The sequence below is a fragment of the Anas acuta genome, chromosome W, assembly GCF_963932015.1.
Source record: "Anas acuta chromosome W, bAnaAcu1.1, whole genome shotgun sequence".
In the NCBI taxonomy this organism is placed as follows: Eukaryota; Metazoa; Chordata; class Aves; order Anseriformes; family Anatidae; genus Anas; species Anas acuta.
This window is the reverse complement of record NC_089016.1, coordinates 13,447,993-13,472,551: the sequence shown is the minus strand read 5'-3', so window position 1 is coordinate 13,472,551 and position 24,559 is coordinate 13,447,993. Positions and strand designations below refer to the sequence as shown.

General features: G+C 43.2%; 1 protein-coding gene across 2 annotated transcripts in view; it reads right to left on the bottom strand.

The window, feature by feature from the left end:
• Positions 1-24,559, bottom strand: part of LOC137846958 (zinc finger SWIM domain-containing protein 6-like) — a 115,366-nt gene that overhangs the window by 30,721 nt on the left and 60,086 nt on the right. The window contains exons 4-9 of one of the 2 annotated variants that reach the window (XM_068665080.1): positions 23,978-24,157; positions 17,829-18,005; positions 17,583-17,729; positions 16,031-16,162; positions 11,220-11,480; positions 7,607-7,742 (exon numbers count right to left, since the gene is read on the bottom strand). In XM_068665080.1, coding sequence (XP_068521181.1) covers positions 7,607-7,742; positions 11,220-11,480; positions 16,031-16,162; positions 17,583-17,729; positions 17,829-18,005; positions 23,978-24,157 — 1,033 coding nt within the window. Of the gene's footprint in view, positions 1-7,606; positions 7,743-11,219; positions 11,481-16,030; positions 16,178-17,582; positions 17,730-17,828; positions 18,006-23,977; positions 24,158-24,559 lie in introns of both variants that reach the window. The other variant, XM_068665081.1, reaches the window with a different exon arrangement.

The following is a 24,559-nucleotide window of genomic DNA, read 5'->3' as shown; positions in this document are numbered from 1 at the left end:
GGTTAGGGGACATCAGAACAAGCACAAGCTACAACAGGTTTAGCATTCTTCACTTTTTTTTTTTTTCTTCCCAACTTCAATTACTTAGTTAGGTCTTAGCAAAGCTAACCTGTCATTAAACATCACCATTAAAGCCTGGCTCTCAAAGCCTGGGTGAAATTCAGGCTAAACAAGGGAGCAACAAAAAGTTCAGATTACAAGTGAGCAGTCTACTGCAGATCTACATTCTCCTGGGCTCCACTGTATGTGTTTTGGTGCTGCAAGAAGAGAACTGTAGACAGACACAGAAGTGACCATGAAGGATAGCAAACCCTGTCCTTGCAGACCTGAGGTGCATGAAATGCACCTCTCAGCTTCCACTAATTTTATATTGTGTGTTCCACACACTAAAAGAGGATTCAGAAAATGAAACAAACAGATGATTTTGAATACAGAGAGGCAAAATACTCCATACTCCATCATGGGTCAACGATCCATGTAGACATGAGTGTACACAGACAATATATGCTTTTATGTGTGGAAAGCAATTAGCTATTGTCTTGGGAAGTTAACTTCTTTGAAAAATGTTGAAGCAAAGAAAGAAATGTGCTCTGCTTCTAAAAGAATGAACGACTGTAAAAATTTCTATGCAGCATATTGTAGTGGGTTTATGTGGCAAGGTTTTCGTAGCAGGGGGTTGTAGGGGTGCCTTCTGTGAGAATAATCCAGAAGCTGCCCCATGTTAGATAAGGGCCAGTTTCAGCCAGCTCCAGAGGGACCCACCAGAGCAGAGTCAATAAGTGATGTTGTTTGCGCCTCTATGAGAGCATATTTAAGAACAGGGAAAAAACTGCCGCACAATAGCAGCTGGGAGAGTGAGGAGTGGGAAACAGACTTGCAGACACCAAGGACAGTGAAGGAGGAGGACGAGGTGCTCCAGGTGCCAGAGCTGAAGTTCCCCAGTGGCCTGTGGAGAGGATCATAGTGGAGAAGGCTGTCTCTCTGTACTTCATGCTGTACCACAGTGGAGCAGATTTCCATGCTACAGCTCATGGAGGAGACTATGATGGAGCAGGTGGATCTGACCTGAAGGAGGCTGTGATCTATGCAGATCGCCTGCAGGAGCAGACTCTGGGCTGGACATGTAGCCTGTGGAGAGGAGCCCACGCAGGCGCACGTGATCTGGCTGGAGCTATGGGGGACCCAGGTTGGAGCAGTTTGCTCCTGATAGATGGACCCTGTGGTACAGACCCATATTTGGAGCAGTTCTTGAGGAACTGCACTCTCTGGGAAGCCCACAGAGGATCAGTTTGGGATGGACTGTGTCTCGTGGGAGGGATTCCACATTGGAGCAGGGGAAGGGAGTAACTGTGAAGGAGCAGCAGAGTAGAAATGCTATAGACTGACTGTAACCCCCATTCCTCCATTCCCTTGTGCCGCTTCTGGGGAGGAGGTGGAAGAAGGTGAATGAGGAGAAGGTGTTTTTAGTTTTTTTTCTTTGTTTCTCACTTCTCTAGCATGTTAGTGATAGTCAATAAATTTCTTTAATCTCCCTCTGCTGAGTCTGTTTTGCCTATGACAGTAATTGGTGAGTGATTTCAACCCTTGAGCCTTTTTCTCTTTTGAGCTGTATTTTCTCTTCAGGAGGACACTGCAGAACCAATGACAGGTCAACTTTGCAAGGAACCAGGCAAGTGCAGCAGTGACTTGAGCTAAGCTGGTGCTGGCGTCAAGAAAACCAACTCCGCCTGCCCTGAGTGGCCACTTTGACAGATGAAGCTGAATCCATCAACAACAGTTCTTATGAACACTTTGGGGAGAGACTTACGGAATGAAAAGAAGTACAGACCTACAAATATTTTAATGGACAGGGAACCGTGGTGATGAGAATATCTATATATGAAAGTATGTGGGACCTGAATGTGACACAAATGTTGTGGAATAAGGGGCGAAGGTTGTGCTGGGTCAGTCTGGGATAGAGTTAACGTTCTCTGAAGCAGCCCACATAGTTCTGTGCTCCGCACTCATAGCTGGAACAGCACTGGTATCACTCCAGTGTTGTGTCTATTGCTGCATAATACTGGAACCGCATCAGGACTCCCTCCAAGCCCCCAAGAGCCAGCAGGCTGGGGGTTTGCAAGTGATGGGGAGGAGACAACATCAGGGCAGCTGACCTAAACCAAGCAAAGGGATATTCCATACCACATGATGTCACAATCAGCAATAAAAAGGGGGGCTCTTGTGGTGGAAGGGCCTGTCCTCCCTAACAACTGTTACGCGTTTTGAGGCCCTGCTTCAAAACGTGCGACGTGGCCAAACATCACTCGTTGATGGGAAGCAGAGTCACTCGTGGATGGGAAGCAGAGTAACTCATTGATGGGAAGTAGAGAGTAACTTTTTTCCTCTCTGTGCTTCCGCGTGGCCTTGTTTTTTTTCCCCGTCTTCCTTTTTCCTTTAATTACATCATCCTTATCTCAAACCTTGAGCTCTTTGTGTCGTATTTTCTCTCCCTTCTTCTTTGAGGAGGGGGAGTGAGAGAGCGATTGTGGTGGAGCTCGGCTGCCCACCTGAGTAAAACCACCACACACATTTACTAATTTCCAGTTGATATTTTTGTCCATGCCACTTCAGTTTCCTCCCTGCCATGGAGAAAAAGATGCTCAATTTTCCCTCTTCTAGAAATAAATATAAGGACACAAGGCTATTTTACCAAAAAAAAGACCTACTTTTTTTCTTTTTAATACAAATTTTGTACTATCTTGCTGATCTTATATGACCAAGGTTATTGATACACTTAACTTGCGTTGAAAGAAAAAGGGTGTACCTAGCTGACCCAGACAGCTTTCTGATCATAACATTTGAGTATTCTCAACAGTTCATCAATAATGCATTTTTGTCTTCTCAGTTTAGTTCCTACATTTCTAATCACAAGCAGCAAGGATGCAAGGTCACTCTTCATATTTCTGAAACTCCTCCCCTAACATCCACTACTAGACATGCTTGGAGACAACAACAAAAATACAAAACAACCAGGCTAAACAGACCTTTGGCCTGATCTGAGAGTAGATATGCTTTGTTTTTATGCATGCCTTCCCATTTAGTCCTTTGAACACATAATTGTTTTCTCCCCATTTAGCATTCTGGAGAAACTCCAGAAAAAATATACAACTCCAAAACACTAGGATACATCTCGTCTGATGAAGCTAACCACTACTTAAGTGGATAGCATGTCCTTCAATCACTGTGCAATCATTCTTGATAATAATGACCAGGAAAACCCAACACTCATGTTTTTAATATGGGGCGTATTTATTTAATAAGTCCCTAATGAAATTTAACTTAATTAACTTAAATGTAATTTAATATGTGGCAGAGGAGTTGTGGTGGTTTTACTGTGCTGGGCAGCTAAACCCCACAACCGTTCTCTCACTTCCCCTCTTTTTAGATGAGGAAGGGGAGAAGTAAAGCAAAGAACAACTCACGGGTTGAGATCAGGATAACTTAATTAAAGGGAAATAATATTAATAATTAAATAAAGATTATTATGAACTAAACAATTTAATTAAAGGGAAATAAAAAGGGAAAGGGGAAAAGGGAGGGGGAAAGGGAAAATAAAAAAAAGGGAGGAAAACAAACAAATAAAACAAATGAAGGCTATGTGGAAGTGCAGAGGAAAGAAATTACTTCCCACAAATGAGCGATGATTGACCACGTCCTTGAAGCAGGGCCTCAATGCACGGAGCCGGTGTTCGGGAGGAGGACCAACGTTTTCACGACGAGAGCCCACCCCTCCCCTCTTCTTCCTGTTTCCACCTTTTATTGCTGAGTGTGACATCACATGGTATGGAATATCCCTTTGGTTGGTTTAGGTCAGCTGCCCTGGTGATGTTTCTCTTCTCACTTTTTGCCCACCCCCTAGGAGGGTTAGAGAGAGGCCTGATGCTGGGCCAGCACTGCTCAGCAGTAGACACAACACTGGTGTGATAACACTGCTGTTCCAGCTACGAGTGCAGAGTACAGCACTGTATGGGCTGCTGCAGGGAAAGTTAACATTCCATCCAGACCCAGTACAGGAGTCCAGGAAGTCTGGGCGCTCTTCAAGAAGGAAATCTTAATGGCGCAGGAGCGGTCTGTCCCCACGTGCCCAAAGACAAGCCGGCGTGGAAGAAGACAGGCCTGGCTGAACAGAGAATTGTGGCTTGAGCTTAGGAGGAAAAAGAGGGTTTAAAATCTTTGGAAAAGAGGGCGGGCCACTCGGAAGGACTATAAGGATGTTGCGAGGCTGTGCAGGGACAAAATTAGGAAGGCCAAAGCTCATCTGGAGCTCAATCTGGCTACTGTTGTCAAAGATAACAAAAAATGTTTTTACAAATACATAAATACAAAAAAGGAGGACTAAGGAGAATCTCCAGCCTTTACTGGATGCAGGGGGGAACTTAGTTATAAAAGATGAGGAAAAGGCGGAGATGCTTAATGCCTTCTTTACCTCAGTCTTCAGCGGCAAAACCAGTTGCTCTCTGGCTACCCAGTACCCTGAACTGGTGGAAGGGGATGGGAAGCAGAATGTGGCCCTCACTATCCATGAGGAAATGGCTGGCGACCTGCTATGGCACTTGGATGTTTGCAAGTCGATGGGGCCAGACGGGATCCACCCGAGGATACTGAGAGAACTGGCAGAGGAGCTGGCCAAGCCGCTTTCCATCATTTATCAACAGTCCTGGCTATCAGGGGAGGTCCCAGTCGACTGGCGGCTAGGAAACGTGATGCCCATCTACAAGAAGGGCTGGAGGAAACCGGACCCAGGAAACTATAGGCCTGTCAATTTGACCTCAGTGCCAGGGATGTTCATGGAGCAGATCATCTTGAGTGTCATCACGTGGCACTTGCAGGGCAACCAAGTCGGCTGAATATGAGCCATCAGTGTGCTCAGGTGGCCAAGAAGGCCAACAGCATCCTGGCTTGCATAAGAAACAGTGTGGCCAGCAGGACTAGGGAAGTGATTGTCCTCCTGTACTCGGCTCTGGTGAGGCCGCACCTCGAGTACTGTGTTCAGTTTCGTGCCCCTCACTATAAGAAGGACATGGAGGTGCTCGAGCGAGTCCAAAGAAGGGCAACGAAGCTGGTGAGGGGTCTGGAGAACAAGTCCTACGAGGAGTGGCTAAGGGAGCTGGGTTTGTTCATCCTGGAGAAAAGAAGGCTCAGGGGCGACTTTATCGCTTTTTATAAGTACATTAAAGGAGGCTGTAGGGAGGTGGGGGTTGGTCTATTCTCCCACATGCCTGGTGACAGGACGAGGGGGAATGGGCTGAAGTTGCACCAGGGGCATTTTAGTTTGGATATTAGGAAGAACTTCTTTACTGAGAGGGTTTTGAGGCATTGGAATGGGCTGCCCAGGATAGTGGTGGAGTCACCATCCCTGGAGTCTTTAAAAGATGTTTAGATTTAGAGCTTAGTGATATGGTTTAGTGGAGAACTTGTTAGTGTTAGGTCAGAGGTTGGACTCGATGATCTTGAGGTCTCTTCCAACCTAGAAATTCTGTGATTCATGCTTCAGCTACAAGAAGCATCACGCTCACATGCTCTCATCCTGATGGGGGACTTCAACCACCCGGATGTCTACTGGAAAAGCTACACAGCAAGCTGTAAGAAATCTGGGAGACACCTGGAGTGCATTGAGGATAATTCCTGGTCCAGGTATTAGACAAACCAACCAGAGGAGAAGCGTTACTGGACCTGGTGCTCATCAACACAGAAGTTCTTATTAAAGAGCTCAAGACTGGAGGCAGTCTGGGCTGCAGTGCCCACGCTCTGGTTGAGTTTGTGATCTCGAGGAATATAGGCCTAAAAAGGGTTAAAGTCAGGACCCTAAACTTCCAAAGAGTGAACTTCAAGCTGTTTAAAGACCTAGTAGACAAGATCCCTTGGAACACTGTCCTTAGGGACAAAGGAGCTGAACAGAGCTGGCTACTCTTTAAGGATGTTTTCCTTAGAGCACAAGAACTCTCCATCCTCCTGCGTCAGAAAGAGCGCAGGGAGGGCAGGAAAACAGCATGGCCGAACAAGGACCTGCTGGTCAAACTGAGGCGCAAGAAGGAAATGCCCAGGCAGTGGAAGCAGGGACATGTGGCCTGGCAAGAGTAGAGGGATGCTGTCTGGATGTGCAGGGATGGGATCAGGAAAGCCAAGGCACAGGTGAAAATGAACTTGGCAAGGGACACAAAAAATAATGGGAAGAGATTCCATAGGTACATTGTAAACAAGTAAGGTACATTGTACAAGTAAGAACTTGTAACAACAGACATGGAGAAGGCTGAGGTACTCAACAAGTTGTTTCCTTCAGTCTTCACTGATAGTCAGGCTTACCACATCTCTTGTTTCCCTGAACCTGTAGATGAGGGCTGGGGGGGCAAAGTCACTCCCACTCTAAGTGAAGAGCAGGTTTGAGACCACCTGATGAAACTGAACTGGTATAAGGCTATGGGGCCCCCTGATGTGCATCCCACGGTCCTGAGGGAACTGGTTGATGTAGTTGCCAAGCAACTCTTCATCATCTTTGAAAAGTCCTGGAAGTCAGGCCAGGTGACAGGAAGAAGGAAACATGACTCCCATTTTAAAAAAAGGTAGAAAGGGGGACCCGGGCTACTACAGACCAGTGAACCTCACCTCTGCCTGGAAGCAATGTCAAGGCACATGCAAGACAAGGAGGTTACTAGCTCAATTTCAAAATCCAAACATCCAATGTAAACTATCCAATTCCACAAGCGAGAAATATACAAAGCAATAAAAATAAAAATAAAAATAAAAATAAAAATAAAAATAAAAATAAAAATAAAAATAAAAATAAAAATAAAAATAAAAATAAAAATAAAAATACACTCAAGTAAAAATAAAAGTTTTCACCTTTAAACTATGATTTAGAGAAAGGCAGTTTTTCTCCAGTTTTGTGTTAACAATCTGGCCTGCCCTGAGATAAAGCCAACACATACTGAACGCTCCCTGAGAATCACCTTTCTCCCGATTACTGAAGACAAATGGTATCCAAGTCACACATTTTGTTGTCATATGATGTATTCCATTTAAATCCTAATATTCAGAAGTGTATAAGACTGCTTAGTTATGAAGCACAAGAAAAAAGTATTGTGTCAGACCACATGTCGTGGTTCCGCTCGAGTGGGGTCCCACTACACCACACCATATGGTTTCAAACCTACCATCGAGAGATAATTTATAAAGAAGACCCGTGGAACAAATAGTCCTACAGAACAGACTAAGGAACAAATGATACTGAGACTGCTGGTAAGATGCATCTTTCCTCATTTCTTCACCACTACCATCACATATACACAAACACACATGTTAGAGCAGGAGGGGGATTCTAGAAGGAAAGATTATAACAGAGAGCACTGTTTTACAGTTGTAGGTAAACACTAATTTTACATTTATAAATGATTATACTGTAGTTACTACAAACATCACTCGCTTTTACAGATTACAGAACCAACGTAATTTTTCCTTAAAGAGAACGATGCTTCTTTTAGACAAAAAAGGCTAGGTCTTGATTACCAAGCTTTTCCCCGTTTTCCTGATCTCTACTTGTGCTCTTTCTAGATGACTTGTGAATACATACCGCATGACTCTCAGTGCAGTTTTGTATGCTAATTCAGCATCATGAGGTAGGAGAGAGGTGAAGAGATACTTGGCAAATGTGTGCATTGGAACACTCTCTCGATGGATGACTTCACCTAAACCACTATATGGTCCAGCTGTGGGAAAAAGAAAGAGAATGTCAATCTTTACAGACTGCTAAAACCTAACTTCTGCACCTTTAAAAACAGTCACTATATCTTGAGTTAGAATTGGTATTGAGAGACAGAGTTTTCTGTACAAAAGGTAAAATTGCATTGATATTTTTGTGAATTATACAATACACATATCACATAGATACAATATATTACAAATATATTACATACCATATATTCTTTGAGACAATGAGACAGACCGTAAATTGCATAGTAATAAGCACACTACCAGTGCACATACAAGTGACAGAATGGTCCCAGTGCCCCATGGGGCTCATTCAACAAATTTATGGTATGCAAAAGGAGAAGGTGTTAATCCCAGCTTTGCCTCCATGTAGTTATATTGTACATATGAATCCCTATGTACCCTCTGTTGGTGTGCGATTGCTTTCTCACAAAACTACCAGGGAAAAAAAAAGTGTGGTTACAGCAGAAAAGTGTGCATCTTCAACTGAAGTTACATGATCAATCACTACAGCAGCGCTTGATCGCTATTAACATCTCATCTGACATTAGGCATTTAAATAACCCTTTGGTTTGGATTTTGTCTCCAGAGAAGACTAGGTCAGATCTTGCATCAAAAATTGTTTTACTAGTCCGTTACTGCCACATGATCTTAAAAATGATATTTGTTGTAGGGAAACTATCCCCACTGTTGGGACAGCAAACTTTGCACGCAGTGCAGTATTTCAATTTCAGCACTGCAGTGTCAGGACTGACAGCAGAAATGATGATTAAAAAAATTTAAATGCAATTATTTCCTTGCTGAGTTCTGAATATTCGGTAACTACAAACCCCATTTTACATTTCTCCTGCAACCTTGAGGCTGTTATTCCTGTTAACAGGAAAACTGTGTCAAGCAGTTTTTGACTTCAGCAGCCAGAAGTTCAAGCATAAAATGTTGCAAGACAGAATAAGAATTGTACATTAAGTATTATTGGAAAATGACTGCACATATAGCAGCCAGCACCCCCAGAAGTTACTGCAGGAGAAGAGAATTTTGATTTCTCCTCTAGTAGAGATTTCAACCCACCATGCTTGTATGGACAAATTACTGTGTGAGCACACTACTTCACTGCAGAATCACACATATCATTTAAACAGCTTCCAGAAGCAGCAGTTCAAACTGTGTCTGACCCTACGCTGGAGTGGATGAGGAGTACTTGCACAATTTATGTAGCCACTTCTGCTACAAAGAATAGAATAGAATAGAATAGAATAGAATAGAATAGAATAGAATAGAATAGAATAGAATAGAATAGAATAGAATAGTTCAGTTAGAAGGGACCTTCAAAGATCATCTAGTCCAACTGCTTAACTACTTCAGGGCTAATCAAAGATTAACGCATATTATTAAGGGCATTGTCCAAATGCCTACTGAACACTGACAGGCATGGGGTGCCTCGACCACCTCTCTAGGAAGACTGTTCCACTGTTGGACCACCCTCACAGTAAAGAAATTTTTCCTGGTGTCCAGTCTGAACCTCCCCTTGCGCAGCTATGTGCTGCTCCCATGCATCCTGTCATCTGTTGCCAGGAAGGAAAGACTGACACTTCCCTCTCCACTGCCCCTCCTCAGGAACTACATGAGATGTAGATGGTAACAACTTTAACTTAGACCAGCACAGTTGTTTCAGCAATGTTTTTCTGAAGGGTGCCTTAGCACAAGATGAAAAGATAAAAATCACAGTGCATGAAAAAAAAATGAGTTCCATAGGTGTGCATTTCTGAAGACCAATTACAAAGGAAATGTCAGTGAAGATTTAGTAGGTGACAAAATGTCTAATCATTTGAAATGAATTTGAAATCCATTGAAAACTATCTAGCATTGTTTCAATGAAAGAAGCCATTTCATGTATGTTTGTCAATTGGTGATTCAGTCAGAAACTCAGTTAGGACATGAGGAGTACAGGACAAAGCATTTATATAAAAACATATTCTGACATTAACTTAGCAGTCAAGCAAAAAATTAAAACAGTTCTTGCAACAGTCTTAACATTCTGCTTTCCCACTCAATCAAGTGGTAGCTACATACAAAATGCATTAATCTGCATTAACAGCATAAAAATCAGCTTAATATTGTCTTTTGTTTGTTTTTTTTTTTTGTTTTTATACCTACAGGACTATAACTATAAAAACACAATTGATATGATTAGGATCTTCAATCACTGCACAGTTTTTCTTCCATGTGAGCTGGCAATTTCTGCCTAACCTGGCATAAACTGAAGCTATTGCAGGAAAGCTAGATTTCTCAGCAAACAGTAATGCAAGACACTGCACACTGCTCACTACGGTAATTTCATAGGTAGTTATTTTAGCAGATTTCCTACTAAGATTACCTTATAGTAAACTATCAGCGAACACTTGAGAGAAATCCTGCCTTTTCCTCAGTCAAGAAATGCAGCAAATTATAATCCATAGGATTCCTGTCTGGTGGTGGTTAATAGCTGGATCGAGTTAGCTGGTGTTCTTGTCCAAAGGCCATAAAGCAGCAGTATAGCCATACCATAATGGAAACTCTCCCTATGGTGCAGCTTCTCTGCAGTTTCAAATGGTGCCATCAGTAGGTGCCAACAGTGACTCACAGCTGAGAACCCTAAACAACATACTGCATCTCTTCCATTAAAGAAGTTTTAAAAGACAAATGTCTTACAGAAAGAAAACAAAACATGACTGCTGTGTAACAGTCTTCACAATTCACCTAGAGCAGTACTGTACTCCACACCATCCCTTAGGAAGGCACTCAAAACAAAAACATGCCTTTGGCGAATTAGTTCCTTTAAAATTTTTTCTTCCATTAAAAAAAACCAACAAACTACAAAAAAAAAAAAAAAAAAAAAAGCTAGAAAGACAACCTCAGAACCCATGAGGCTACTTTCTGAACATGAGGCTTAAGTGCTACATGTTAAGCCTTTTTAAAAGCTAAGGCAAAGGCATGCACTTTTTTTCCCCACAGATTTTATTGCAATCCACTACAATGATTCCCAAACAGATAACTTAGTCACAATTTAGTCATAAGATCAGGCCTTAAGCCTCAATATTTGACCATGTATTTCAATCGTCATGTACGATTCAAACTTCAGAGGCAAGTCATTTTCCTAATTGCTACAAATAAAATGTTCTAATTCTAATTTCCCAGTAATTCTAATTGAATTTTCTGAGCTCTTTAATTGGGAAAAGAGGTAAAAATCTTCATATATTTACAAAGCTGCCAGTCCTTTTTCAGGATACAAGTGACATTTAGAATTCTGCTACTTGAGAACTGCTGATAACTGATGTCTATAATATTTAATTGTGAGCCTGGGCTGTACAGTTAGGATACGGAGATTATATCAAACAAAAAATTTAAAGAACAAAGTGAAAGAACAAAAAATACTAGTTCTGTCGGCTTCTATAAGCGAAGACAGTTTAAAGAAACAGTTAGCATCTATAGTGAGCTACCTTCTAATAAGAAGACTGCTTGTTTTCGAAAAATCTTCACCAGAATATCATCCAATTCAATTTCCTGTAGCTTAGAAATGAGCTGCTCCTCATTTCGACAAACCTTCTCTTGTGCGTACAAGCCATCTGGCATTATTCGTTGTTGTCCCAGCCCTATCAATGCTACTTCCACAGCCAGCGTTAAATAAGATTCTCCTTCTTCTAAGAATTTGTGTGCAGGCAGGTGATGGTACTCCAGAGATTTGCATTGCCCCATGTTCTCTGTAAAGGGTGACACAAAGAACAACACATAAGAAAGTCATTCTAATCCATAATCTACTTATAATGCCATATTTACAAATGCTACCTCTGTCAGTATTCACAGAATCACAGAATTTCTAGGTTGGAAGAGACCTCAAGATCATCGAGTCCAACCTCTGACCTAACACTAACAAGTCCTCCACTAAACCATATCACTAATTTGTTTAAATTTAATTAATTAATTAATTAATTTATTTATTTATCATTTGTTTAAATTTATTTAAAATACTTGCTCACTTTCAAAATCCAAAGATCCAATGTAAACTATCTAATTCCACAAGGGAGAAATACACAAAGCAATTATAAAAATAAAAATAAAAATAAAAATACACTCAAGTAAAAATAAAAGTTTTAATCTTTAAACTATGATTTAGAGAAAGGCAGTTTTTCTCCAGTTTTATGGTAATAAGGCAAAAATTGGAAGATGCATTTCAATTTTTGGGTGTTTCTTTTCTGAACCATTTATGTATCTCCTTAAAGCCTTGATGTTGTATAAGTGGAAAGGGAAGGTGTTTATACCTCTGCATAGATTTCAGATGAAGTTATCAAGATTGTGCAAGTACAGTAGGCCTGATAACTCCACAACATTTAAGCATCCTCTGCTTGCTAGGGCTCTTTTCAGGATTTTTTATTTAATTGTTACAGTTGCATTTATGATAAACAAGTATAATGCTTCTGAATTTTACTGAAACAAGAATTCTTACTTCCATTAAAGATTACTTATAACTTCCATACAGACCAAGCCATACATTGCTTTAAAGAGTACCACTGATTCATTTGGTACTTCACAGATACACCATATGACAAAATGCTTGTGGTGGTTTTACTGTGCTAGGCAGGTAAACACCACAACCGCTCTCTCACTCCCCCTCCTTAGATGAGGAGGGGAAGAAGTAAAGGAAAGAACAACTCACAGGTTGAGATAAGGATAATTTAATTAAAGGGAAAAAAATAATTATTATTAAGGAAAGATTATTATTAACTAAACAGTTTAACTAAAGGGGGGAAAAAAAGGGAAAGGGGAAAAGGGAGGGGGAAAGGGAAAAAACAAAACAAATAAAGGTCATGTGGAAGTGTGGACGAAAGAAATTACTCTCTGCTTCCCACAAATGAGCGATGCTTGACCACGTCCTTGAAGCAGGGCCTCAACGCATGTAGCCGGTGTTCCGGTGGAGGACTGGCATTTTCCCGACGAGAGCCCACCCCTCCCCTCTTCTTCCGGTTTCCACCTTGTATTGCTGAGTGTGACATCATATGGTATGGAATATCCCTTTGGTTGGTTTAGGTCAGCTGCCCTGGTGATGTTTCTTTTCTCACTTTTTTGCCCACCCCCTAGGAGGGTTAGAGAGAGTCTAGTTTCTAGAGAAACTACTGCAGAGGTGGAAACAGACTGAGAATAAGGAATGAATCACTTAAGCTCCTGGAAAGCAAATACTGAAATTAAAATGGGCATAAACATCCTGACCTAAATCATGCATCAATTCTGAAACACTGTTTTCCAATTCATATTCTCTGTAGGCCACGTATGTTATCACGTGTTTTATCATCTATTCGAAGTATTATGTGCATGTGCAGCTAAGATGTACAATAACACCCAGGGTCCTAAAAGAATTTGCTGAAGTAGTTGCCAAATCTCTCTCAATCATATTTGAAAAGTCCTGGCTGTCAGGTGAAGTCCCTGGTGACAGGAAAAAAGGAAACATCACTCCCATTTTTAAAAAGGGTAGAAAAAACAACCTGGGGAACTACAGACTGGTGAACCTCACCTCTGTGCGTGGGAAGATCGTGGAAAAGATCCTCCTGGAAGCAGTGTCGAGGCACATGCAAGACAAACAGGTCTATCCGAGATAGCCAGCGTGGTTTCAGCAAGGGTAAATCATGCCTGACCAATCTGGTGGCCTTCTATGGACGGAGTGACTGCAGCAGTTGACAAGGGAAGATTGACCAGTGTCATCTACCTGGACTTCTGCAAGGCCTTTGACACAGTCCCACATGACATCCTGAACTCCAAAATGGGGAGATATGGACTTGATGGGTGGACCATTCAGTGGATAAGGAGTTGGCTTGAAGGCCGCACCCTTCAAGAGTTGTAGTCAATGTCTCTATGTCCAGGTGGAGGCTGGTAACGAGTAGTGTCCTTCATTGGTCTGTCTTAGGTCTGTCTTTGGGCTAGAACTAGATGATCTTTAAGGTCCCTTCCAACCCAAACCATTCTATGATTGCATGATTTGCCATTCTTTGCCTTCACCTGTGGTGTCCAATGAACAAAAAAATGTGAAATAGGAGGACAATACTTCACGGCAACAGATGCTCTAAGAGTAGTGGAGCTATGCACTGAAGTGCGCGTACAGCAACAATAGCTGAAGCTCCAACTATGGAAAACTGACAGAGGCACCAGCAACTCAAATTTTGTGTGGCACTTTTAAACTCCTGTTGCAACTGGTAAGACCTGAAATTATTGCAAGAGAGATTAGAAATGTAAGTTCTCTCTCCTTTTCCAGGAGCCTGGTGCTTAAGTATACAAATCAGAGAAAATCCATCTCCCCAGAGAAGTTTAGGTGTATTTCGCTCTGTCTGACTATTCGGTGGGTAAGGAATTGGCTTGAAGGTCGCACCCAGAGAGTAGTGGTCAATGGATCTATGTCCAGGTGGAGGCCAGTGACAAGTGGTGTACCGCAGGAGTCTGTCCTGGGACTGGTACTGTTTAATATCATTATCAATGACATAAACAGTGGGATCAAGTGCACCCTCAACAAATTTGAAGATGACACCAAGCTGAGTGGTGGGGTTGATATGACAGAAGGAAGGGACACCACCCAAAGGGACCTGGACAGGCTTGAGAAGTGGGGCCACGTGAACCTAATGAGGTTCAACAAGTCTAAATGCAGGGTGATGCACCTGGGTTGGGGCAATCCCAGAGGTGAGTACAGAGTAGGAGAAGAACTCATTGAGAGCAGCCCTGTGGAGAAGGACTTGATGGATGAAAAGTTCGACATGAGTGCGTGTTTGCAGCCCAGAAGGCTAACTGCATCCTGGGCTGCATCAACAGAAGAGTGGCCAGCAAGTCAAGGGACGTTATTGTCCCCCTCTACTCAGCCCTTGTGAGGCCCCACTTGGAGTACTGCATCTAGGTGTGGAGCCCCCAGTACAAGAAAGATGTAGACGTGTTAGAGCGGGTCCAGAGGAGGGCCACAAAGATGATCAGAGGGCTGGAGCACCTCTTCCATGAAGAAAGGCTGAGAGCTGGGGCTGTTCAGCCTACAGAAGAGAAGGCTCCAGGATGATCTCATCACAACCTTTCAGTACTTAAAGGGGTCTTATAAAAGGGATGCAGAAGGACTCTTTACTCAGGTAGATAATGATAGGACAAGGGGGAATGGTTTTAAACTAAAAGAGGGAAGATTTACATTAGAGCTTGGAAAGAAATTTTTCACTCAGAGGGTGGTGAGGCACTGGAACAGGTTGCCCAGACAGGCTGTGGATGCCCCATCCCTGGCGGTGTTTAAGACTAGGTTAGATGAGGCCCTTAGGAACCTGATCTAGTGGGTGGCATCCCTGCCTATGGCAGGGGGGTTGGAACTAGATGATCCTTGAGGTCCCTTCCAACCCAGACCATTCTATGCTTCTATGATTCTATGAACACCCTGGGATGCATTAGGAGGAGTGTTGCCAGCAGGTCGAGGGAGTTGATCCTTCCCCTCTGTTCAGCACTGGTGAGACACATATGGAGTGCTGTGTTCAGTTCTGGGCTCCCCGGTACATGGACATACTGGAGCCAATCCAGTGAGGGGTCACAAAGATGAGTAAGGGACTAGAGCATCTCTATATGATCAGAGATTGGGACAACTGGGACTGTTTGGCCTGGAAAAGAGAAGGCTCAGGAATATCTTACCAATATGTACAAATATATGATAGGAGAGTGTAAAGAAGGCTGAGCCAGACTCTTCTCAGTGGTAACCTGTGACAGGAAAAGAGGCAATGGGCACAAACTGAAGCACACATTTCCATTTGAACATAAGAAAAGAATTTTTTACTGTGAAGGTAGAACACTGGAAGAGGTTGCCAAGAGAGGTTGTAAAGTCTTCATTCTTGGAGTTATTCAAAACCCAAATAGACACAGTCCTGGGCGATCTGCTGCAGCAGATCCTGCTCTAAGCAGGAACTTCCTTCCAACCTCAACAATTCTGTGATTTTTGTGATCTTCTGCAATGTCTCAGAAAAAGGACAGAGTAATATCTGTGGAGAGGGTTGCTACTATAAAGACTTATTTGCTTTTATTTCAGGCTCAAAATACAGAATTTTCTTCAAGAATGAATAACTGGTAATTTTGGAAGTGCTTTAAAAATTTTCCTTTAAACATTTTTTCTCCCTCATGTTTTCTTAGGGAAGGCAAATGTGAGTTCTTATACTATGAGAACACTGGCTTTGAAGTTAATTTAGAATGGAAAGGTAGAAAAATGCCTCTGGTTACTGAAGACATGTAAAAGATATCTTCCTTTGCACAGCCTTACCTGTGAAGTCTGAGAATCCATGGAAGCTCTCTTCATCCACCTTGCAGGCTTCCATCAGGCTACTGAAGAGGGTGCCAATTGGATCCAAAGGGTGTCCCACCAAACCTTCAAGATTCGTTATTGAGGTTACTCCTTTGTGGAGAAGTTCTATGTTAGAAAAGATGGAGGGAGGAGGGAGGGAAAGAGTGCATATTAGCCACTCTTTAGTTAGCCACTTTATTACTTAAAAGAGGAAGGAAAAAAAAAAAAAGAATGAAGGCAAAACGCCATTCACACACTTGCAAAGCACATTATGGGTCAACAGTTTCAACTGTAGTGATTTTTTTTTTTTTTGAAATCTCTTACTCGCTACCAGGAAATCTTCTGAAAACATCTGCTGAAAAATGACAGCAAAGACTTTTTGACTTTTTTTTTTTTTTTTTTTGTAATATATCCACATCTGTTTCCTGGCTCAAAAGATGTAGTGCCATTTTGTACGTTTTAAGTGAATCTGATGGCACTGAAATAAATGAAAATACTCTAAAATATGTTCCATTATCCCAAATAAAACATGAGCTTATTTTGCATCTAAATATTAATGAAATGATAAACTCAGGATGACAACTCCTTTAAAAAACTAAAAAGAATAAAAACATTAAATGTAGTATTCAAGAAAAAATTGTCTTTTAATTGAATCATGTTAATTTTGGCATTCTAAATTTTCAGTCAACAAACATACTTTGTTGGATACTTTACTTTGTAGCCCTCACCCATAGATCAGTTGGAACATGAAAAAAATCCTTTAGCACAATGAATTGAAGAAAGTATGTATTTGGTAAAGGTTATAGATTCCCCTGATCCCATTTTTTTACTAACAGTCTTATGGCACTAGCTCTCCTTTGACTCCAACCCCCAACTTTTTTCTCCTAAACATGTATATGCTACTGAACTATGGGAGATCAGTCTCATTATGGCTGATCATGTAAAAATTGTATACAAGCTATTATGGATGCTCTGCTTCTCTACCTACTACACACTAACTTGAAGATGCCTCTACTCACTCTCATTTATGGGGTATCACCTTCCTTAGTAACCACATGCATTATTTCAAAGCTTTAAAATGCTAGAAAGCCTGCTTCTTACCTAAATGTGTGGGGCTACAAAATGAAACAGCCATACTGTTGAACTGATTGCTCAGAAGGATAGGGCTGGGTGGTTTTTTTTGTTTGTTTGTTTGTTTGTTTTTGTTGTTTGTTTTTTTTTTTTGATGTTGTTGCTGTTTAGGAATCAACTGATATGAAATTTAAAAAAAAAAAGTAGATCTTTGTCTTACTAACAAATAGCATGTGCTATACATGACATGCAGAAACAAGTAATATTAACAAAAAAGATTATTCACGCTGACTTCTTACTGATTCACTTATACGTTACATTACCACTATGATCATTTGCAATGGAGAGTTAAAGACACCTCATTGACTTTATAGTTTCAAAAACAGTTTTCTTATGCAAAGTTCCAAATGTTATCGTCATCTTGTCATGTCCTTTGCCCTCCTCTCTTCCCCACATTTACCTTTCTTCTGAGCCTGGAACATTTCCAGCTGTTTCTGCTGCTGCCTTCTTAGTGTATTAACAATAGCTATTGCCAGCCTCAGTGCTTCTCTTGGATATCCATGAGATCGTAATGCATCCACCCTCGCACAGGCTGTAGGAACATGTTCTAAAATGGAGAAAATAATTGAATGCCCCCTAAAATAATGCCATAGAAACTAAACAAAGTGGCAAGTCACAGAAACCTCTTTCCAGTTTAGCCACTTACCATGCCAGAGGGGCCACCCATGAGAGTCAAAGAGTGAGTTTTCAGTGTCGTCATGGTAACAGTAGTTGGTGTATAGGTTACTGCTGATAATGTGCTGTAAGTGGCTGTCCTGCCAGTGAAGATCGCATGCCTCAATGGCTCGAGTGAACACTGTCCGATGGGGCCTGTTCGATGAATCTGTCATTTTCAGAAGTTCAGAAAGCTTCATCAGCTTTTACTCATTCATATGTGAATAAGTCATTCACAGCGTTCTTGCCTTCTTCCTACTCACAACCCCCAACTGACGGCAGCCTGTCTTATCCCCCGTCTGCAAGAAGCAGGCTGCAGATGACATTTCACATCCTATTACTGAACAGGCTAGACAAAGTGTGCACCATTCACTCTGCATTCAAAAAGAGATCTATGGAACAGCAAGACTAATGCTAAACAGGGCTTTGCAAAGGGAACAGCTAAAGATGAAGGATATCTGACAGCTCTCCTGAGAACAAACTAGAAAGTATATGGCACAGCTACTCAAACATTCCCAACTTCTCTACTTCTGAGACCCAGAGCTGCAAGGACAAGGGATGGATGAACAGCGTATGAAGAACTCTGGGTCAGACGTGTTCTGCAGGGGTTTCCCTACATCGAGGCCCCTTCAAGGCAGATGAGGGAGCCGCCAGGACCCGGCAGCCCTCACGAGGGTGGCTGATGAGGCTTGGGTGGAGACAGGAGTGTCCCTCCTCTGTCATACAAAGGCAGCCCCTAAGGAGCGCGAGCGACCAGGAGTGTGGCTAACAGAGCAGGCAAACAGGGCTTGTCAGTCAGGGAGTGGTGTGGCAGTGTGTTCAGGCAGGGCATGCAGGGAGGGTGCTGAAGGTTGGACAGGTTGACTATGGAGCGATGGTATCCACCCAGCAGAAGACAGTGGCCTCACAGAGCTCAGCACACACCCACCACAGCTGATGCAGCCTCCCAGACAGAACTCCAGGGGGAACATGCTGCCACCGAGGTGTCAGGCTGCTGGGTGTGCCCTACTCTTATGCCACTACAGGATGACAGTAGAGAGCACAGCTCTGGGAGGTGTGCCCAGGTTGAAGAACTGCTTTGTCTGGTGGCAGAGCTTTGGGAGGAGGTGGGCAGGCTGAGGAGCATCAGGGAGTCAGAGAAGGAGATTGACTGGTGAGGTAGAGCTCTGCCATCCCTGCAGCATGGTCCTCAGCCAGCCATAGCCACTGCTCAAGAAACAAAAGTTCCCCTACCCCCTTGCCAGAACGCAGACAGAAGGGATCTAATAAGAGACAGGGGGGAGTGGAAGCAGGATCCTGTTTGGCGTAGCAGGTGACCTCAGCAGCTGCCTACCTCACCTTCCCAGGTGCCCCTACACAACAGGAACGAGGTTCTGGAACTGTATAGGAAATCAAATGACAATGCGGATAAAGGTCCATCTATATTGAGGGAGTTGCCCAGGGCAAGTCAACCTATGTCCCACATAACAACAACCCCCACCAAGAAAAAAAGAACAGTTATAGTCATAGGGGATTCCCTTCTGAAGGGAACAGAGGGCCCGATTTGTTGTTCAGACCTGACCCATAAGGAAGTCTGCTGTCCCTGGGGCAGGGGTATGAGACATCATTCAGACAGTCACTCGTCTGGTAATAATCCCTCTGATTATTACCCTTTATTGTTTTTTCAAGTTGGCAGTGATGAGATGGCAAAGAGAAGCCAAAGAGCAATCAAAAGGGAATTTAGGGCTTTGGGGCAACTGGTTGAAGGATCAGGTGCACAGGTAGTGCTTTCCTCCATCCTTCCAGTAGCAGGGATCAATACTGAAAGGAACAGGTGAACCTATCTGATCAATACGTGGCTCCGAGGCTGATGCCACCAACACAGTTTCAAGTTTCTTGATCATGGAAAGGTCTACATGACACCAAGCCTACTGACTCCTGATGGAGATCACCTTTATCTGAGGGAGAAAAGGATTTTTGTCCAGGAATTATCAGGGCTGATCAACAGGGCTTTAAAACTAGATTCGAAGGGGGAAAGGGACAAAACCAGGCCCACCAGAGATAAGCTATGGGACTGGACACCAATTTTTGAGGAACTGCATGCTGGGGAGGCCCTTCAGTCTGCCCCACAAAGGGCTGAGTTGAATGAAAAACATCTCAAATGTTTCTATACATACACACGCAGCATGAGAAATAAGCATTTCAGCTCCCTGAAATGCTTGTATACTAATGCGCGTAGTATGGGAAACAAACAGGAAGAACTGGAGATCTGCGTGCAGTCGCAAGGCTATAATCTCATTGCAATCATGGAGACATGGTGGGATAGCTCACATAACTGGAATGCTGTCATGGAAGGCTACGTGCTTTTTAGAAAAGACCAGACAGGAAGGCGAGGTGGTGGAGTTGCTCTTTATGTGAGAGAGCAACTGGAATGTGTGGAGCTCTGCCTAGGGGTGGATGAAGAGCGAGTTGAGAGCTTATGGGTAAGGATTAAAGGGCAGGCTACCACAGCTGACGCTGTTGTGGGTGTTTGCTACAGGTCACCTGATCAGGAAGAGGAGGTGGATGAAGCCTTCTTCAGACAGCTCCAAGTAGCCTCTCAGTCACAAGCCCCGGTTCTCATGGGAGATTTCAACCACCCTGATATCTGCTGGGAAGACCACACAGCTGGGCACAAATAGTCCAGGAGGTTCCTGCAGTGCACTGATGACAAATTTTTGACACAGGTGGTCAAAGACCAACAATGAAAGGTGTGTTACTAGACCTTGTATTAACAAATGAGGAAGGATTAGTTGGAGATGTGAGGGTCAGTGAGCAGCCTTGGCCGCAATGACCATGATATGGTGGAGTTCAGGATCTTGCGAGGAGGAAGCAGGGCAAAAAGTAGGATTGCGACCTTGAACTTCAGGAGAGCAAACTTTGTCCTCTTCAGGGATCTACTTGAAAGAATTCCATGGGTTAGGTCCATGGAAGGAGGGGGGGTCCAAGACAGATGGTCAGTATTCAAGTATCACTTCCTCCAAGCTCAAGATTGGTGCGTCCCTATGAGCAAGAAGGCAAGCAAAGGGTACAGGAGATCTGCGTGGATGATCAGGAAGCTCCTGGCAAAGCTCAAAAAGAAGAAGGAAGTTTACAGCATGTGGAAAAGGGGGGCAGGTGACTTGGACGGAATATAGGGATGCTGTCAGAGTATGCAGGGATGCGACAAGGAAGGCCAAGGCCCATTTGGAATTAGATCTGGCAATGGATGTCAAGGACAACAAGAAGGGCTTCTTCAAATACATCAGTAGAAAAAGGAAGACTGGGGAAAATGTTGGCCCACTGCTGAATGGGGCAGGTGCCCTAGTGACAAATAATACAGAGAAGGCAGAGTTGCTGAATGCCTTTTTTGCTTCAGTCTTTACTGCTATGAAATCAGAAATCTCAGACCCTGGAGACAAGAGAGGAAGTCCGGAGAAAGGAGGACTTTCCCTTCTTCGAAGAGGCTCAGGTCAGAGATCATCTAAGCACACCTGACATCCACAAATCCATGGGTCCCAATGGCATGTACCCACAGGTGCTGAGGGAGCTGGCCGATGTTATTGCTAGGACCCTCTCCATCATCTTTGAAAGGTTGTGGAGAACAGGAGAGGTGCCTGAGGACAGGAAGAGAGCCAATGTCATGCCAGTCTTCAAAATGGGCAAGAAGGAGCACCTAGGCAACTACTGGCCAGTCAGCCTCACCTCCATCCCTGGAAAGGTGATGGAACAGCTCATCCTGGAGGTCATCTCCAAGCATGTGGAGGGTAAGAAGGTGATCAGGAATTGTCAGCCTGGATTCACCAAGGGGAGTTCATGCTTAACCAATCTGCTGTCCTTCTATCATGAGATGACTAGATGGGTAGATGAGGGGAGAGCGGTGGATGTGGTCTACCTTGACTTCAGCAAGGCTTTTGACACTGTCTCCCGTAACATCCTCATGGGCAAGCTCAAGAAGTTCAGGCTAGATGAGTGGACGGTGAGGGGGATTGATAATTGGCTGAATGGCAGAACTCGGAGAGTTGTGCTTAGTGATGCAGAATCTAGTTGGAGGCCTGTAGCTAGTGGTGTCCCCCAGGGGTCAGTACTGGGTCCAGTGTTGTTTAACTTATTCATCAATGACCTGGACAATGGAAGAGAGTGCACCTTCAGCAAGTTTGCTGATGACACAAAGCTCAGAGGAGTGGCTGATACCCCAGAAGGCTGTGCTGCCATTCAGAGGGATCTTAACAGGCTGGAGGGTTGGCCGATAGGAACCTTGTGAAGTTCAACAAGGGCAAGTGCAAGGTCCTGCACCTGGGGAGGAATAACTCCAAGCACCAGTACAGGTTGAGGGGTGAGCTGCTGGAGAGCAGCTCTGCAGAGAGGGACCCCGGAGTCCTGGTGGATAGCAGGCTGACCATGAGTCAGCAATATGCCCTTGTGGCCAAGTTGTCTAACGGTATCCTGAGCCGTATTTGGAAGAGTGTTGCCAGCAGGTCGAGGGAGGTGATCCTCCCCCTCTACTCAGCCCTGGTGAGGCCACACCTGGAGTATTGTGTCTAGTTCTGGGCTCCCCAGTGCAAGAGGGACATAGAACTACTGGAGCGAGTTCAGAGGATGGCTACAAAGATGATTAGAGGACTAGAACTCCTGTCATACAAGGACAGGCTGAGAGAACTGTGCCTGTTTAGCCTGGAAGAGAAGACTGTGGGGAGACCTCATTAATGTATATAAATATTTGAGGGGAGGGTGTCAAGAGGATGGAGCCGGTCTCTTTTCAGCTGTTCCCAGAGACAGGACGAGAGGCAACGGGCACAAACTGAAGCACAGGAGGTTCCGAACATGAGGGGGCACTTCTTTACTGTGAGGGTGACAGAGTACTGGAACAGGTTGCCCAGAGAGGTTGTGGAGTCTCCTTCTCTGGAGATATTCAAAACTTGCCTGCATGCCATCCTGCGCAATGTGCTCTACATGATCTTAATTGGCAGGGAGGTTGGACTAGATGATCTTCAGAGGTCCCTTCCAACCTCGGCCATTCTGTGATTCTGTGTGACTTTCAGTCTTTCTCTTTGAAAAGTGATGTTAACTTTGAGCACTTGTTTAATTTTTTGTCATAAACATCTACAAATACTGTAGATAAAACAAGGTGCACTGAGGTCATGGGAGTGGCATAACCCTTACTGGGCATCTATCCATGGCAAAACCCCTCTGTCAATGTCATGTCCAAGTTGCCACTAGCCTGTCCAGGTTGGGCTGAACTTCAAGAAATCCAGAAAGCAAAAACCACCTCTTTAGGGAGTTATTTGGTGAATGAACTTCTAGCCCCAGCTAGCTGTGAGATTTCTAAAGGAACTCTCTAACTATTTCCTTTGGAGGTAATCTTACAAAAAAAAGGACCAATGTAAAACCCATCTAAATTCACATCTGCCCCTCCCTCCCCAACATTTAATTTTAACTTTACCATAATTATATGAAATATGTATCAAAATGCTGAGGGTTTTTGTTCAAGGGAAATGTCTTGTGTTTTCCCCAGTAGCAATCTTTGCTTAGAGAGGACTGGACAAGGCTTCTGCCAGATTTAATAATCACATTTTTTATTAGAAAGCATGATACTGAATATACAGAGACCTCCAAGAAGGCAGTGCTGCCTCTACACCCCCCCCTCCCCAACCTGGCAATGCAGAATGCACAACACAGAACAGATCCTATAAATGGCTGCTTTACTTTTTCACCCACTCAGTTTAATGCAGTTGCAACTGATCTCTCTTTAAATAGGTATCAAAGGCTTTGTAACTGCAAACAAAATAAAAATCCCAACACCAGAAGGGATACAAGATTGTAGTCAAGCAAAGAAACAAGCTTTTACTTTGACATACTTCAAGGACATTCCATTTACATGCAATAAGTATTCAGAAGGACCAAGTGAAAAGCTAGAGGACCTAACTAAACACAAATACTTGCTTTGAAAACATCGCAGCCCCGGCATGAAAAAAACAATTTATCCTTCCTGCAAGGAAGTATTAGTGAAAATAAATTTGACTGGTCTGTCCTTAATAAGAAAGTTGCTTGTCCCAGTCCCAGGAAAGAGTGCTGAATTCTGCAAGGCTAGAGTATATAAGACAGATGTTATATGTTGCAGTCAGTGCATATATTTAGGCTTACCTTGGTTAGCATTTTCACCCCGAGGCAAAGCATTGGTTAAATTGGGCACCTCGTTTCCATGGTTTCCATCTTCCCAGGGGCAAACATCCACACTGTTCCATTTTTTCAGCTGTTTTAGCCAACTGGCCTTCTGCTCCAACTTGCAGTGGGGATTTAAAACTATACACATCCATAGAGCACCTGATTTAAAAAAAAATCGCTAAAATATGTTTTCTATTAAAAATGCAGCAGTCAATGACTAATTGCAAACTTCTATACTGTAATATATTTTTTTCTCCCCTATACTGCTTACTTCCCAGCTACACCTAGCACCAGGCAGGCTGAATTCCTGACTCAGAATGTGGCCCATCTGAAGCAGCTGAAAGAATGTACCAATCCAACCTTCTAAATTAAAAGGCGTTAAGTTAGTCTTTTGTACCAGAAAAATCCAGAGCTCACAAAGCATGGTTCGTCAAAACCAAACAAGAATTCACATAAAGTTTCAGAATGAAATTACCCAAGTTTTTCTTCTAATTTTTGTATCAGGAGTGAATGTTTTCTACAAACAAGAACTATGTATCTTCCAGCTTCACATTAGAGGAA